Here is a 17719-nt window from a genome sequence, read left to right as displayed (position 1 = left end):
ACAAAACTAATGTGAGTTAATGTTGTGCTTGTACTTTTGCGCAGCACTATATGCCATATATAATGTGCTTACAGGCGTATACTTTCAAAGATCTCCCCACAGATAGCTGGAAGTAGTTAGTTCAGTTACAAATTACATGCGAATTTCCAACATGTGCACACTGTAACATTTATCCCCGACTCTAACTTTGCAGAGGAGAAAGGGAAAAAAAAATGTTTCCTCTAATAAAACTAGTCTAAACGAGCACACACACACACACACGTTAGACAAACTTTAATCGACTCAGTGTGAAATTGTCTGGCAACTCCCCAAGTCCTGGCCAATAAGGACGCTCGATACTGTCTGATCCTGAAAAGCCACTTCCGAGCAGTTTCCGCCCCGCCGTTGCTTGTGGTTTTTCATTGTTCACAGTGTCTTAAAAAGAAAATCACAGGCAGCTTTTAAGCCTGGAAACTGCCTTTATCAGTCCTTTGCTGTTAGCAGCAAGCAACTCCGAGGTCACCGTGGAGCCTGTTTTAATGAGACTTTAGAAGGATTTTGAACAAAAGGTGATGCTTTGTAATGGGTGGAAAACTGATGCTGTGTTTTGAAATGAATGAATGGCATGACCCAGGCCTAGAAGCGTAGATACTGTATGGCCCAACTTCCCATGTTTTTCTTCTTTGGAGTGCAAACCAGTTGCGACAGTGTTTCGCTGGTTGCAGTCAAGTAGTGCACTCCATTTTGCCTCAGTTACCATATTGACCGGAATATAAGATTACGGTTTTCCCTAAAATGATCTAAAAAAAGCTGGTTCATCTTATTTTAATGGTTTAGAGATTGATATAAAAGAAAATGCGTGCAAAGCGATGTCTCTCTTTCTTTTGTCTGTGTGTGGCCAAGCGCTCCGTCGACACACGCACAGACACACGGCGACATCGCTCTTCAAAATTGTATTTGAGAAGCTTTTTGTGAAATGTGAGCTGGTGGGAATATAGGTGGTCCTCGATTTACGACATTCTGTAAAAACGTAATTTTGCTCCTTAAACACGACACTCATTCCAGAACTAGTTACGAGCGCTGCGGAAGAATACACTATGTGCTCAATACTTGTCTCAGTCACTCGACTGTCACAACCATCATAAAGATATTGTAACATCGACCCGGACCATTGAATGCCGCAGAGGTGGTCCATCAACAACCTTTTTTTTAGCAAAAACAAAGAGGCTACCGTCGGCCGAACCACACCAAAGCAATATCATCATGACCATCATGTTTCTGCCCCTAATACGGTTCCTTTTGTGTGATTTCCTACTAAATTCCCATGAGATCATTTTGGGAAGACGTGAAAGCGGGAACTGATTCCCATCACCGCGTCTTGTCCTGCGTGCATTCTTGGTTGAGCACAGGCTCTCTTTCCTGGCGTGATTAATCTAATTTCCGCTGTGTGTTTATGCCAGAGAGACAGGAAGGTGTTCAGGAACATTTGAGCACCGGCAGACAGACAGGAGGTGTGTTTTGGAGCAACACTTTTAGGATGGAGGCTGGTTGACATGATGGCACACTCACCACCCCCCTCACCCTTCTTTGCATGGTCGTCAAACATTAAACAGACAAGTCAGTCGCACACGCACGCAATCAATAATTACCTGCTTTCGAGACAGACTAGTGAGGTAAACACAGGTTTTTGCATTTCAGCGTCCGACAAAAACAGCGGCGACTTTGAAGTTGATGTGTACTTGTTTCAGTGCATGTCAGCGTAGTTTCATGAAAGTCTTTTACCAAACGTCAAGAAAGAGTAATGCAAGACGTCTTAACAGCTAAATAATAAAAAAAAAAATCAAAAAATCATTGGCCAGGCCAGATTCATTCCACCACATCATTAAAATAGGGAAGACTTACATTCCATCGCAGTATAACTGGAGTGAATTATAGACTTTATTATTTATAGATTCAAACTTATCATTATGTATTTTTGCTAATCTCTCCCATATATTATGTTTGCAGACGAACCTCAAATTACCAGTCATGATTGAGCATTCACAGTCATTTTCATGATTGCAGTCCAAGAATGTAACAGACAATTGTGATAAGTTTTAAAACGATAGATTTCATTATAAGAAATCATAACAATTTATCTTTTAAATTAAAAAAAATATCTGAATGATTTGGGTTCAAATCTCCGTTGGGCATGTCTGTGTGGAGTTTGCATGTTCTCCCCGTGCGTGTGCGGGTTTTCTCCGGGTACTCCGGTTTCCTCCCACATCCCAAAAACATGCATGTTAGGTTAATTGGAGACTCTAAATTGTCCATAGGTATGAATGTGAGTGTGAATGGTTGGTTGTCTACATGTGCTCTGCGATTGGCTGGTGACCAGTGTGTACCCCGCCTCTCGCCCGAGGTCAGCTGGGATGGGCTCCAGCATACCCGCGATACCAGCAATTTGTCCAAAGAGATTTACAAACCTCAACTTCATTGTAACACATTGTAATACTGTTATATTGCTTTAAGGAACATGTTGAATGGGAAATGAACAAATGAATCAGCAATTGATGTGCGATGTATTAGCAATTGTGAAATGTATTAGCAATTTCATGTGTAAAAAAGAGGCGATAGGATTGAATAAGCTCTGCTTCTTCCTACCCCTTTTCGGACATGTGGAATTGTAATATGTGATGTATGCTGAAGTGAAAAGAATGTTCAAATAAATCAAACCATTACTATTCCCATCGCTATATATTATTAAAATCACAGGTGTTAAACTCAGATTTGGACCGCCACATCATTTTTGTGGCCCGCGAAAGCCTGGAAATAATGCCTGTCAAAAATGTGTTTTGTCAAAATGTGTCGTTTTTGACTGAAACTTTGTACTGCATGCAATTGCATTTTTTTAAAAATGTATTTTGCTTTGGGTGGAATCACCCTCATTTCACTGAAATGATTGTCATTGGCAGGTGGAGGTCTCACTCCACTGCATTGTCTCACTCCACTGTCGTTTTGCACCACAAAAGAATGAACTAAAAGGCCATTAAATAACTAAAAATTACGTTAAATAAATAAAAATGCCTTTAGAAAAACAGAAATGTCATTAAATAATTAGAAAGGGCAGGAAATACATAAATTGATTGTAAAAAAAAATGGTAGTTTCAGTCGAGTTATTTAATTATTCATTATTTGTATTTTACAATTACCTTGTGTTTCACACTTTTATTCAGTATTTCATATTTTAATTAATTAATGAATGATCTGCCCTGCAATTGGCTGGCGACCAGTCCAGGGTGTACCCGGCCTCTTGCCCAAAAGTCAGCTGGGATAGGCTGCAGCACACCCCCGTGACCTTAGTGAGGACAAGCGGCATAGAAAATGGATGGATGGATAGATAATTAATGATCTGTTTATTTGGCTTTATATTTATTTAATTATGGCACAAATCCACTCCCCGGAGCCCGACTGATTAAAACTCTGTATGGCAAAGTCTCCGAGGGCTGCGCACATGCTGTCACCAAACAACCTGCCAATCATCCGACTCCGCTGTCACTGACTGGATGAGTCACGGTCCACCGGGTGGAGGAAGGTCAAGCAATGACGAGCTGTCAAAATATCGATGGCTGGCTTGGACCTGGCCTTTTTCTCCCTCTTGAGTTAAAATCTATACATATCACGCAGCAATTTATCTCGCCAGGCTTGATTCTAACTTCTTTCCCAGCTCCATTTACAGCCTGTCGTCAGCCACTCCATTCGTTACACCCGCACAATCTACAGTAGTGTATCAATATACTGTAATTGCCTTTCTCATGAGAGAATGTGTATGCGTCCTTAAGAAAATACACAAATGACAATATGACATTTTAATTCATTAAGAAGCCATGGGATTTATTTGACTTTGCGGTATTTAACCATGTGTCACATTGGCTGCCAGCATTAGAATGATCACTGGAACTCACGTGTTCAGGATACTGTGCGGCGAAATACGAGAGCTGCACGGTCAGAGCAGAGCATTTGTATTACAATATGTTTATTTTTGTGGTTATTGTGATGAATATCTTGATTACTCCATTTAGCAAAAGAGAAACAGGATGATGCATAGCAGTTCTCAACCACTGCAAACTAGAACCACTACCATAAACACATTGTCCAATTGTCTGACAGCGTCGTTTGCAATCCTTGCAAGAGCGGGTTTTTTTGATACAGGTGTTGAAGTGTGCAGGTGTTTCAAATTTTCTGACTCACGCAAATGACATTGCATGTTGCACTGATTGCTGCTAACAAACATCCTGCTAAAACTACGAGTATTTCCTTCCAGCATCGATGCAGCATAAAACGCATCGACTGCCCCTCTCTCTCTCCTTCTGCTGCACAAAGCCTTCTTTCTTGCAGCATAACGTATACATTTGTCTGAATAATAAAAAAGACTATGCACAGAGAGGAATTCAAGCCAAGATTCCCTTGTGGTTGCTAGAAATTCACTGACAGGAAATAAAACCTGGGCATTCCTGGCTAAGTAGCGCATCCTCCTCCCTGCTGAATTATGCAACCGCCTTCTTCAGAGCGACCAGACATTAGAGGGAAGAAATATAATGAGTCGATAATCAGACAGATTTAGAGACACTGACCTAACAAGAAAGAGAACCTGTCCGCCGGCTTGAAACTGCACGGTTTGAGTGGCCTGAACAAGCCGATAAATCCAGTGCGGCGACACCGCGACCCTGAGGTGTAAATGTCAGCAAGAGGTGGAGAGGAGTAACAGCCTCTTGTCAACAAGATTGAATATTCAGAAGTTAATCATTTCTTCTGTAACAGTGTGATAAAGGCAGAGAGCGGCCAGATCAATAGAATGAGGCAGTTTTCTGTGATCAATACAGTGAAATGACTAATATATCTGTGTAGTGACAAGATGAAGAGGCTACAGTGTTGCTGGGGTGACGGGATAGGCTCCAGGTAGCACACACGCACACGCACACACATCAAGTCCTTCACTCTCCATCAGAAAAACCACAGAATAACTTCCAGTCGATGGTAAATCCAAGGCTTTTCCACATATAAGCGTTTGTTCTACAACAATTTGCCAAATGCTTCCTTTAAGGATGTCCATGTGTTTTACTTGGTTAGCACAGAGGCCAAGGCTCTCTCTTGCTCTGTCTCATTGGAGCTCAAAGACGCACACAGCACTTTGAAAGTGAAGAGAATAAATGTTTAATTGATGTATTCCAGCCCAGTTTTCACATGATATTGTTGGCTTGGCATGCTGCAAAGTCGGCTTCCAATTGATATGAGGAATCACTGAGTACTTAGCGTGTGATTATGCTAAAGGAATAATAACATATGATATCTGGAAGTGATATGTGGGAAACTAAAGATGGCTGTAGACTCGAGGTACAGGGAAGGAAAGCTAGAAAGGGAAACGAAAGGAAAAGAGGGAAGAACTTTGACCTTAACTGTTTGGGATGGGTTGAAAGGATGGGAAGAGGGGAACAGGAGAAGGAATAAAGATTGGTAAAGAAAGAAATTCGACAAGTGAAGAGTGAAAGAATAGGAATAAGAGGGAAGGAGTGGGATAGAAAGGGAACAAGTAGATGAGAAAGGAAGGGAAAAGAATGGAGGCGAGGAGGCCACTGACCTTTAGGTGACACGATATAGCTTCCATTTTTGATGAAAGTACTGTAATTTCCAGTGTACAAGCCGCTACTTTTTTCTCACGCTTTGAGCCGTGCGGCTTATAATGTGATGCGGCTAATGTATGGCCAAAAGGCCCATTCCCATGATACTTTTAGTGCAGCTTCAGGAGGTAGTGAATTGGATGAGTGAAGTGGACGCCCATATCACATTTTAAACTCTTATGCAGTGATCGGGTTTTGATCTGACAAATCGTAAGTAATTTTGATCAAGTGTAGAATTACTACAGCGTCTGTTTGGACTGCTTGGACCGTGGCAGCTGCTGAACTCAGATTGGAAAAAAGTGTCTCGCATCTCATCATCGTAGCTAACGAGTGAGCTGGGTACATCGAGTGGAGGTAGGATTGCAAGGTTTGTAGTGTGGGTTTCGAAAGGCTGCACTACTGCATGATGAAAAGGACAGCTCAAGCTAAAGGGATAATTTTCCTCGAGACAAAAGTGACAACGAGAGCGACAAGGAAAGAGAGAGCGAGAGAGACTGACAAAGTGTGTGATGAAGGAATTATGAGGCTGGTCAATTCTGACGCTGAAGACGGGGACTTTAGTGGTTTTAGCTCCCAGGAGGAGGATGAAGACAGCGATGAATGACTTTTCTGGTAGGCTACTGTTTAATTACCTGTTTTACACGCACTGTTTGGAAATTTATTTAATCAAAAGTTTTAAAAAATATTTCTGTGTAACATCTTTCTGTGTACTATCCCATGTCCCATGTTACGACATGGACACCTACAGCTTATAGGTTGGTGCAGCCTATATATTTACAAATCTTTTTTTGACTCTCAATTTAGTGGGTGCGGCTTATATACCGGTGTGCTCTATAGTCTGGAAATCACGGTATAAATCGCAATACAAGGGCTTATGGAATGAATGGATGGGTATAGAAGGGAAGAAAAAAACAGGAATGGGAATATCGATATATTGATATATTATACAGTCCTCCCTTGTTTGTAACGGTTAATTGGTTCCAGATGTAATTCAATGTTAATAAATGGAATATTTTCATAGTTACAGCATAGAAAACCTTTTTATGATTTTCTAAATATGTTTTTTTTAAAACATTATTAGAGCCCTGTAGACAGGAAGTAACACCCCTATAGTCACCATTAAACCTCCTATTATTCATTGTTTTCACTGCATTGCACAACTGTTATGCTGCAGGGACTCGAGACGGCCGCTAGCTAGCTGGCAAGCTAGTGAGCTAACCAGTTAGCCTCGAATATATTTCTTCTAAACTTAAGAAAGGGTTTCAAACAGAGTGGGGAAGATGAACAAAGTAATAAGCCCAAAACTTACCACTTCCACACAGAGTGGGAGGAGAAACTTTATTTCACTTAGCATCCATGGCTGGCTACATTGAGTGCAAGGTAAGGTAATGTAATAAGGATGCATGTCTCATCAAAGTAACATTATTGCTGCCGAGTGGCCAGAATACTACATGTCACTTGTATTTCAATATGTTTTGACGAGTAATACACCATAGTTTACCACAAAACAGTGATCATTAACTAATTAATTTTTGAAAAACGCGATATAGCAAGGGAGCGATAATCGAACCGCGATATTACGAGGGACAACTGCATACAATGATCTGAATATGAGACAAAATTGAATGTCAGCTGACATGTCACCTGTTTTTGGAAAATAGACCAAAAAATCATTTCAATATCGATGAAATAACAACTGGTAGATTGTGACACAAAAAGGATATCATCTTTCTCAGATGCTTGACAGTTGTGTGATGACTCTGCTTCGTTGATCACTATTATCTTAAAATAGGCATCATAAACCCTCCTCTATTGTTTGCTAACTTGCTACTGACCTTTGGAGACACTTTTCCAGTGGGTGTCACAGCTGCATCTCTCCAGGTTACTAGTGCGTGTGTGAGTGACAGGAAGAAAAGCTCTGGGAGCACTTTTTGGTGCCACCTGTTGGTTTGCTCGTATAAAGCTCAAGACAAGACATCTTTTTGTAGTGAAAAAAACACCATCTTATATTTGGGTCAACTAGGTAATTGATTAAGTGATTGACTTTTGATTGTGTGACATTGATGAATGATTCATGAAAATAGCACTTAAACAATAAAAATGGTTTGCAAAAGAAGGAGATAAACCCAAACATCCTCAATATCCCAAAAAGACATAAAATTCTAAATAGGTGACATCAAGTGAGAATAGGGAACTCAGTTAGGGGAGGAGAGGGAATGGTCTTTAAAATAACAAGGCTTCCCTATGATGCATAATGTTGTTAATCCACATTACAAGGTGAAGAGTCGGGGGAGGGACCATGTTGTGGACTAACACTCCATAAGGTCTTGTTTGGCTGTGGCCGGGGGCTTAATCCCCGTCATCCCTTGCGCACCTCTCCGAGCTGTCCGTGTTAATGCCTGAGCTATTATTACACGGGTCCAATTCACACAGCGTTGACTCGTGCTGTCAGCGGCTTAGATAACAAGCACACTCCTTTCGTCACAAGAGGGGGGGTTTGATAACGTGTTCAATAAAAGGGTATACAGTGGAACCTGCTTAAGTTGCTCCCGTTTATGTCAACAAAATTTGAGACGGCAAAGGGGTCATTTCTATGAAAAAAAATCACTCTTTTTATGTCGAAAAGTGTTGCACACAAAACGTGCATACAGTGACTTCCTGTTCAGTGCAAAGTCAGCTTCAAAATTAAAGCATTGCAGTATTAACCTGGATTCCACCACAGCTACTAATAAAATGCACCCATTTATTATTATTATTTTTTAGATTGTTAGTGTACGCTTGTACGTAAGCTTTACTGTCATTGTAGTCAAGACATACAACAAGATTACCGCCACAGCTCAGTTGGGTTATGGTACAAACTATATAAAAAGAGAATAATCAAAGTAAAAACATTCACACATGGAGGAAAACGATGTCAACAAACCGCCGTAGGTTCAAAATCCTTTATTAGTGGCCACTCATCGTATGTCTCTGGCCAAAGTCACAAGTTAATAGCTGGTTTTGGTTGTGTTGACAACAGCTTATAGATAGATAGATAGATAGATAGATAGATAGATAGATAGATAGATAGATAGATAGATAGATACTTTATTGACCTCCAACAGAAATTCACATTTCCAGCAGCTCTGCAAAAATGTCATAATGAACTTAATCACTCAATCACAAAATAAAATCAAACAACCAAGGCAAGATGTAAGGGACAAAAAAACAAGAAAATAAAATAAGAATAAATAAACAAATAAATATAATTTGTGTTTATGTCGATGTTAGTCAACCACTCTGAGGAGCATTGACTGTACAAGGCACGGTCTGTTTGACACCGACAGGAAGCAGTGAAAGGAACATTTAACAGTCTTTCTACCTTTGCTGTAACTTTGTAGTCTTGCACAGGGCTCAGTCGCGAGCATTGCAAGACATTATTAAAGCAATGAACATGGATCAACACATATTACACATAAAAAAAACAGGAAAATAACACTTTAAATCAATAGTAGGAATTGACAGCGGCTTGATTAATTGCAGCCATCGTAGCTAAAACTTCCTATGACCTCCACATTGCACCACCGAATGGGAATCTGGCACCGTAAAGAGGAAGAATTTACGATGTCGATGGCTTTACCATAAATCTGACTTTTGTGCGTCTCTAAATTTTGTTTAGCTCTGCATCTGGAAAAGAATCCAAGAGCAAATTTATAACATGATGTGAAAGTTATATAGACCCACCGCACACTTAAGAGGGCATATTCTGTAGATTAGCTGCACTTGGTTTGAGTAATGACCATCCTCTCATACTGTATTTGCATTTTAGACAAAAACTAGCATTTAATGTTAACTAAAACACATTTCAGGGAAAGGTCAGATAAATAAAAGTACAAATGCAGTCGATGACCACAGTGTATCCCTAAGGGCATCTTCTCATTGTTGTTACTGTGTACGTATATTGATACAGGTATGTGTACCATACAAGTTATTTAATAAAACAATCAGGTTCCAATAATACGGTCGGCTCCAAGGAAACTGTTAACTGCGTTTTGACGTACAAGGATACTTCCATATTTTTCTCTCTGTCTTGGACTTTTTGTCCTTAAAGATTGAGCTTTTGCAATACTCCAATCAGGATGAAGACTTCCAGAAACAATTCAAGATTCAAGACTCAAGATTCAAGAGTTTTATTGTCATATGCATAGTAAAACAGGCAGTTATACTATGCAATGAAATTCTTATTCTGTTCATTCTCCCAAGAAAAGAAAGAAAACACAAGAAAAAGAATAAGAACATAAAAAAACATAAATACCAATAAATTAAGCAACAACAACAGAAGATACATTAATACAGATAAATAATACAAATAAATAAATAAATCAAGTGTTATGAGTGTGTGCGTGTGTTGCGTGCGGCGTGTGTGAGTGCTTCGTTGAGAAGCCTGATGGCCTGTGGGTAAAAGCTGTTTGCCAGCCTTGTGGTCCTGGACTTCAAACTCCTGTAGCGTCTGCCTGACGGTAGGAGTGTGAATAATGAGTGTTGTGGATGTGTGCTGTCCTTCATGAGGTTGTGTGTTCTGCGTAGGACTCTAGTTTTATAAATGTCTTGCAGTGAGGGGAGGGCTGCCCCAACAATGGGCCTCATTCACGAAACGTTCTTACGCACAAATGTGTTCTTAAAGCCTTCTTACAAAGATTTTTGGCATTCACGAAACGTGTTCTCAACTCACAGTTCTTAGATCTAAGAACAAATTCTACGAACACTCAGGAGGACTCTTACGCACAAGCAAAGCTTGCACTTTCAATGCTCAATTGCCATCATGATGGATTTTGCAACCTGATCCCAAAAAATGTAGTGCAAATAAAATATCCCAACAATTACTTATCATCAAAACAACTAAAATATACTCCATGGATAAATATATATTCAAATCCCAATTCATCAAAAGAAAAAAAGTAGCTGGCTGGACGTGCGCTGCGCAGAGAGAGAATGTAAAGGGACCATTAGATTTATTTGCTGAAAGCCACGAATATTTGATGTCCCGCTTCAGGCTTCAGGCTTCCCTCTCTGTTCTTGCAGGTGTGCAGGATCATCAGAATAACATCGCAATGAAACGTGGTGTGCCTATTGCGCACGGAGCACCCCCAGATAACGACATGCGCCCCCAGCCACGTCTTGAGCCAGAGCACGGGGCTGCTGTATTAATTAGGCAGCGTCTAATCAAATGTAAGCACAGAAAAAATAAATTGTCACACACAAACTATGTATTTTGACTTTATTTTTCCATCATGATTGTGTCAATATTTTCTAGAGTTTCCGAAATGGTTTAGTTTCTGATTGATGGCCCACCTCCCGTTTCCTCCAGATCCCTCCAGTGCAGTCCAATCTTTTTTTTTTACTCTAATTTTAAGTCAAAACACTTCTTTTTAACCTCTGCGGTGGCGCGTTTCTCCGTGGAAACGGCATTTATGTTTCCTGCAATGGTGCTCCATGCCGACTCTTTTTGGATGGCCTGATGACGGGTGGATACACGTGAAAATAAGGTGGTCTTGTGTTCGCTCACTCCTTGTAAAAGCACCTCTATTTCTGTACAATTGAAGTTTTTCTTTCGTTTGTTGTCCAGCTGCTCCTCAGTCTTGCCCTTGCGCGTTGCCATCTCCGCCTCCAGCTGCCTGTTGCGCACGGCACATTTTTGACCTTATATAGGAAATAATAGGCGGTGACCTGTGCTAATTAGGCCTTACATGCACGGGCATCCCCATTGGCATTCATCAACCTAAGAACACCGGCGCGAACGATTATCCCTACTTAAGAACGTGTCGTGAATGTGGCGCAGTTTCCAACCCGCGCCTTCTTAAGTACACTTCTTAAGAAGACTTTTAAGAAGATGTTCGTGAATGAGGCCCAATGTTCTGTGAGGTCTTGATCACCCGCTGGAGTGCCTTCCTATCACGTGTTGTACAGTTACCGTACCAAACAGTGATGCAGGCTGTAAGGACACTTTCGATAGTGTATGAACAATGTGTATGGACAGGGTAAAAAGAGCTTTTTGCCTTTTGTCCTTTAAACTGTGAGGGGGAAAAAAGTCATATTTATTTAAATTGTTGTTAAAATGTATGTGTTACATGAGTTGATATAATTTTGTGAAAAAATATTTATTTATGCTTTTCCAAGGCTGCATGAAGACAACTGGTTGATTATCAACAATAATTACATCAATTATGCGTCTAACGCGTCACTATATTTACAAACAGGTATCGGAATGCACAAACCATGTGCAAGAAAGCTGGTAGATCTGTGGACAGAACTCTTTTTTTAAGATATAATTTTTTTAAAAGATCTGTGTACATGTGGACTATGAGAAAAAAAATCATAAATTAAAATTTAAAGAAAAAGTAATAATTTTTGTCTCAAACCCACATAATTTGATGATGAGAGCAAAAAACGATTGTGACCTTTGTTCTGCATGCAAAAACGCTACGATGAATCCTGTATATCTGCTTCCTCTGAAGTAATTGTTCATTGTATGTACTGTGTAAGAAAATTCTTGTAAACGTTTATTAATGTTGTATGATAATATAACTTTAAGATTAAAACAACCATCTTGTATTTGTGAATCCTCATATACAAAACTGCATACAGATTTTTACACCCACTCAATTAAAAGCCCTGTGTATCCATTAAGTCGTGCATCCATGACCTACGCCCCATCATTCTAATGTATGTTGCCATCAGAAATGCATTAGATGAGCAGCAACCTCCACCTTTCCGAAAACCACTCTTCACTAAAAACCAAAACAAACCAATCCTTGTGCACACGCACGCTTTGAGCCTCATCCCTGACCTAATCATCACACGGTTGCATTGATCCCATTGCCCTGCATCTTGTCTCTTTGTCAATCCATCATTTATTCCACCTTTTCACTGCATCTTCCTGTGCAATATCCAACCTTCCTTTTCCATTATTCCTGTCTGTGTGCACTTTAGAGACCTCATTTTTAGGCCTCTGCTCAGCATTCATGTGTAGTAGTATCACCACATGCACTACATTATATCTTGCTTGCTGCTGTAACAAGTGAATTTCCCTGCTGTGGGATAAATAAAGTACAATACAATACAATACATTATGCATTTCACACTTTGAGAGCATCAGCACCACACACAACCACCCCATCGTCCCTCCATTGTGATCAACCTAGCCTTGGTGACGAAGGCCTCCTCCCCAGGAGACCAACATGGACACTTTGGAAAACAGCGTGTCAGCTCAATAAACAGCAATTCATTGGTGGGGACTGACTGAATACAATACGCTGCTCTCACTGGATACTCTCAGTAGAGCGTCTCATTGGTGCTGAGAGATATTAATGAAGAGAATATCAAGCAGGATAGTGTTAGTGCGGGCGACTGTCGAAAAACTTCAGTACACACTGTTTGGGAAACATTAATGCTCAGTTTGCTCTATTCAGGTGACTATACTGTATCTGGTTTATTGGATCTTTTATATGTAATACGGGACCGTATTTCATTGCAGTTGAATAGAAACAAAATCCTCAAGAAAATGAGACAAAGAAAGCTCAGTTGGAGCAACACACTTGGATTCATCATCAACTATCATCGTGTATCATCAACTGTACACTATGTGCAGCACATGCAGTAGATGACAACACTATTGGTCTCCTTATATTCCTGTTTATATATATCTCCACCAATGCCTACTGACATTTTGACCTATTGAAATATATTATTAATGCAGTATACAGTGTCAGCAACACGGGAACAATTGTGGTACAATGTCGCCAAGGCGCAAATTTTCAACTCAAACTTCTCAGATATCATATATTTAAAGGGACTGTTTGCAAACGTTACACGGTTATGTGGCGGCGTTGCAAGCGAACAGCACAGAAAAGAATGCGAGGTGCATTCACAAACATTGGGTCATTCCATAATTTTTTTTTCTCTTTAATTAATTTTCTTTTTCTTTCTTTTTTTTTTTTTTTTACCCAGGCAAACCTGTGACCCAGTAAAAATGGCTCCACGACCCACCGGCCCTGTCCTGTCCTTTGTCCCCGTGGCAAGAACATGTTCTGCACAGAAGACAGCGTTGCATAAGGCTGCTACTCAGTGGGATAGGTTGCCTTGTTCCTTAAGAGAATCAAACAATACAAGATGTTTTAAAAATAATCTCAGGGAGATACTACACGAGAGTGCAGTTATTTTTTCTTGATATGAGCTGTTTTCATGTATGGTGTTGCTATATGATGTACTGTTTTATAGCTATTGTTCTTTTTCATATAGAATGTTTTGGTTTTGGGTGTTTTTTCCATGTGTTGCTGAGTTTTCTGTTGTGTTGGTGCTTTGTGTGACGGGGCCCAGAAAGATTAGTTGATCCATTTTAAACATATTAACAAATAAACTGCTCTAAAGGGACCATAATGTACACACTCAATATATGCACAAATGTTAAGGTATATGTGGTATAATGTGGCTGTCTAATGAAAAATATGGGGCTATAAATTATGTGATTTACTATTTTTTATCCAAACACAAAAACTACACAAATTATTGTTGATGAGAGGACCACAAAAACAAAAAATGTGGAAAATTATGCTTTCCGTTGGACAGCGACAATATGCAAGATTGCAACTTATTTCTTTCCACAATATTATCCAGAATGCATTTAATTGGTCAAATATGAGCAATAACAACCCCAAAATGGCTTTCTGCCATTTAATTTTCTGAAAACTTTATTTCTTATCTTTGTAGTCGCCACCAACACGCACGTTCATGTATCAGCTGCCATAATATTATAATGTGGCTGTGTTGCTTTCGTGCTGAAGTCAGCTGGGGTGATTTGCAATCAGTGTTCATGTCATTTAAAGGTAAAGTGTGAATGAGTACGTCATCCTACCTGTACCAATCCAGTCCTTTATCATAGAAGCGGTCAAAAAAGTGAGGCTCGGATCCAACCGCCCTCACGTCCGGGTGAATGCGCAGGAACTCCAGGAGAGCCCTTGTTCCTCCCTTCTTCACCCCGATGATGATGGCCTGGGGAAACTTTTTGTTCCCAAACGTATTAGCGATGGATATATTGTTCGTACTGTAGGCAACGTTTGACAGCTGGTCCCGCACAAAAGACGCAGCGGGCAGTTTTGGTGACGTCTCCTGTGCGTCCTTTTGAACATGTTTGTCCTGGTGACTCTGCTGGTCATAAACAGGTCTGGGTAAGGACTCGCAGAATCCATTAAGGCAGTAAAAGAGGTAAACGAAGAGGATGATCATGGTCAGGAAGACGGACAGCTTGGACTGCACCTTGAGGTGTCCAAAGTTGAACGCAGCTCTCCATTTACTACATCCCATGAGTCTTCATGTTTATGTTTTTTTAAAAGGCACGTTTTAAAAGATGAAAAACAACCGCCAAAGTTGCGCAATGCGCGGCAAAATGCGCCTCATGATGTTCCTCAGCTTCAAGTGCGTTCCTCGTCCTCTCAGGGATTGTCTGCTCAAGACCATTTGAATCCTCACTGGAGATTCTGGGTTGTGCGTGTCCTTCTGCGCGCTCCCGTGGCTTCGTGGAAGTGTCTCTGTGGGAAGCACTCATCATCTAGCCCCGTGCTACTGCCATTTCCACGCCCCAAAACACACGCCCCTCCAACCTCGGGCACTAAAATAACAGGCAAAACAATTATCATTAAGACAAGTCATCATATTGCAGTATTTTGCCAGCAATTTGACACAAATCAAGGTCATTATATGAAGGAAAACATGACCAAGTAGGGCTATTTACTTTTTTATTGCAGTCTGAGGGAGTAATTTTCTCCAATTTCCTCTGCAAATCACCACATCCACCAAGAGGCTTTGTGCAAATTTGCAAAGCTGTATTATTGGACTTTGCTCTAGGTTGCTTTTTAGTCCGATTTTAGTGCCTGCTTAGCGACCACCTGCTGTCTGCAAGCCCCCTCCCTGACCACACACCCCATGGAGCCACTATGACACACATTTAACCTTTGCACTCTTACCATACAGGGACAGACAGGTGCCAGAAGCTCCTTTCTCTCCATGTGTATGTGTGTGTGTCAAGCCTGCAGTGATCCAGACCACCATCAGCTTTCTATCTCCCTTCTCTTTTGTGCAAAAGTGCACAACCAACATTTTTCTACAGTGAAACCTCAAAAGCCGCAAACATCATACAATTTGACTGCAAACCATCGTCATGTGTGTTCTCCTCAGTGAGCATCTAAATTTCACATGTGGGAAAATATGATGATAACCACAGACCTGGAAATTGAATTTACTTCATCGCAGAAAAGGGTCTGACTGCGCAATACAATGCAACTAATACAGTATTAGAAATTACTATAGAGTAGTCGTCGTACAGCTTGTATGCCAGTATACTTGTATTAGCCACTGAAAATGAAGTCATGGTCTGGGGCTGCATGAGTGCTGCCGGCACTATGGTTCATTTTGGGAAACATGAATTCTAACATGCGCTGTGACATTCCCTTGGGAAACCGGGCCACATAGCAGGTTTCCAATGAGCCCAAACACACCTCCAAGAAGACAAGTGCTTTGGATGGAGCGGCCAAGCTCCATATCACCTGTGGGGCATCCTCAAGTGGAAGGTGGAGGGGTGCAAGGGTGTCTAACACCCACCAGCGCTGTGATGTCATCATGGAGGAGTGGAAGAGGTTTCCACTATGAATTTTTAGAGATGTAAATCTCTTTGCGATAGACGATTCGAGTTGAATATAGATACACAAGTTACGATACGATTAAAAGACGATATATTTTAAAACCAGAACGATTCAAGACGATTTGATGCAAGGTACAAACAATACGATTCGATTCTACGGTTAATGTTTGTTGATGTAGACATTAATCTTACATTATAAAATAAAGATGCCAATGATATGAAGGTGGCATTCTTACAGTGTTTTCTAATGTGTAAAAGAGCACAACATATCCCCAAGCATGCTGTAAGGCACTGGCAAACATAAAGTCAACAGAATAGCATGTCAAATCTTCTTCTTCTTCTTTTCCTTCTTTTCCCTTCAGGGGTCGCCACAGCGAATCAATTGCCTCCATCTAACCCTGTCTTCTGCATCCTCTTCTCTCACACCAACTACCTTCATGTCCTCTTTCACTACATCCATAAACCTCCTCTTTGGTCTTCCTCTAGGCCTCCTGCCTGGCAGTACCAAACTCAGCATCCTTCTACCTATATATTCCCTATCTCTCCTCTGGACATGTCCAAACCATCTCAGTCTGGCCTCTCTGACTTTACCTCCAAAACCTCTAACATGTGCTGTCCCTCTGATGTACTCGTTCCTGATCCTATCCTTCCTGGTCACTCCCAGAGAGAACCTCAGCATCTTCATCTCTGCCACCTCCAGCTCTGTCTCCTGTCTTTTCCTCATTGACACTGTCTCTACACCAAACAACATCGCTGGTCTCACCACAGTTTTGTACACCTTTCCTTTCATTTTAGCTGAAACTCTTCTATCACACCTGACACATTTCTCCACCCGTATGAAAAAAAAAGTCAAATGTTTAGATTGTTCAGACACAGACCAAAAAAAGACTTGCTGAATGACCATATTTTTCTTTGATCAATCTCGTACTCAAAACGTAATAACATTAATGATAATAATATAATAATACGATAATAATGTCATAAGGATATGAACACTTTCTAAACACTTATATGGAGATTTATGATAGGAACTGTCTCTGGTGAGAAATGTCCAAGAAGCAAAAGAAAAATAATCAGCCACGGATGACAAAAGGACAATAAAATGCCTGTAAGAATAAGAATATATTATGTAGGAAATTTGTCATTCAACAAACCAAAGAAGCAGAAAAAAATATAAGACATATAAAAATAAGTTGGCAACAATCTTGAGAGTGCGGAAGAAGGAACATTAGAGTCAATTATTAGATAAGAATAAAAACAACATTAGAGCAACTTGGGGCATTTTAAATAGTATTATAAGAAACAGCAATATAAATAAGGTGCTTAAAATGTTTAACAACTACTTTGTAAATGTTGGACCAAAACTGGAAGAAGAAATTCCAAAATTCTGGACAATGGAGGAAAGGAATGA

General features: G+C 40.4%; 1 protein-coding gene across 1 annotated transcript in view; it reads right to left on the bottom strand.

The window, feature by feature from the left end:
* The window catches only part of si:dkey-121b10.7 (heparan sulfate glucosamine 3-O-sulfotransferase 6), a 29453-nt gene extending 14274 nt beyond the window's left edge, over positions 1-15179 (bottom strand). Inside the window, exon 1 of the mRNA XM_054768523.1 lies at positions 14527-15179. Coding sequence (XP_054624498.1) covers positions 14527-14975 — 449 coding nt within the window. The 5' untranslated portion in view covers positions 14976-15179. The remainder of the gene's footprint in view (positions 1-14526) is intronic.
* Positions 15180-17719: the final 2540 nt, after the last annotated feature.

The sequence above is a fragment of the Dunckerocampus dactyliophorus genome, chromosome 2, assembly GCF_027744805.1.
Source record: "Dunckerocampus dactyliophorus isolate RoL2022-P2 chromosome 2, RoL_Ddac_1.1, whole genome shotgun sequence".
Lineage (NCBI taxonomy): Eukaryota > Metazoa > Chordata > Actinopteri > Syngnathiformes > Syngnathidae > Dunckerocampus > Dunckerocampus dactyliophorus.
The sequence above is the reverse complement of the archived record's forward strand: the minus strand, read 5'-3'. Positions and strand labels throughout refer to the sequence as shown.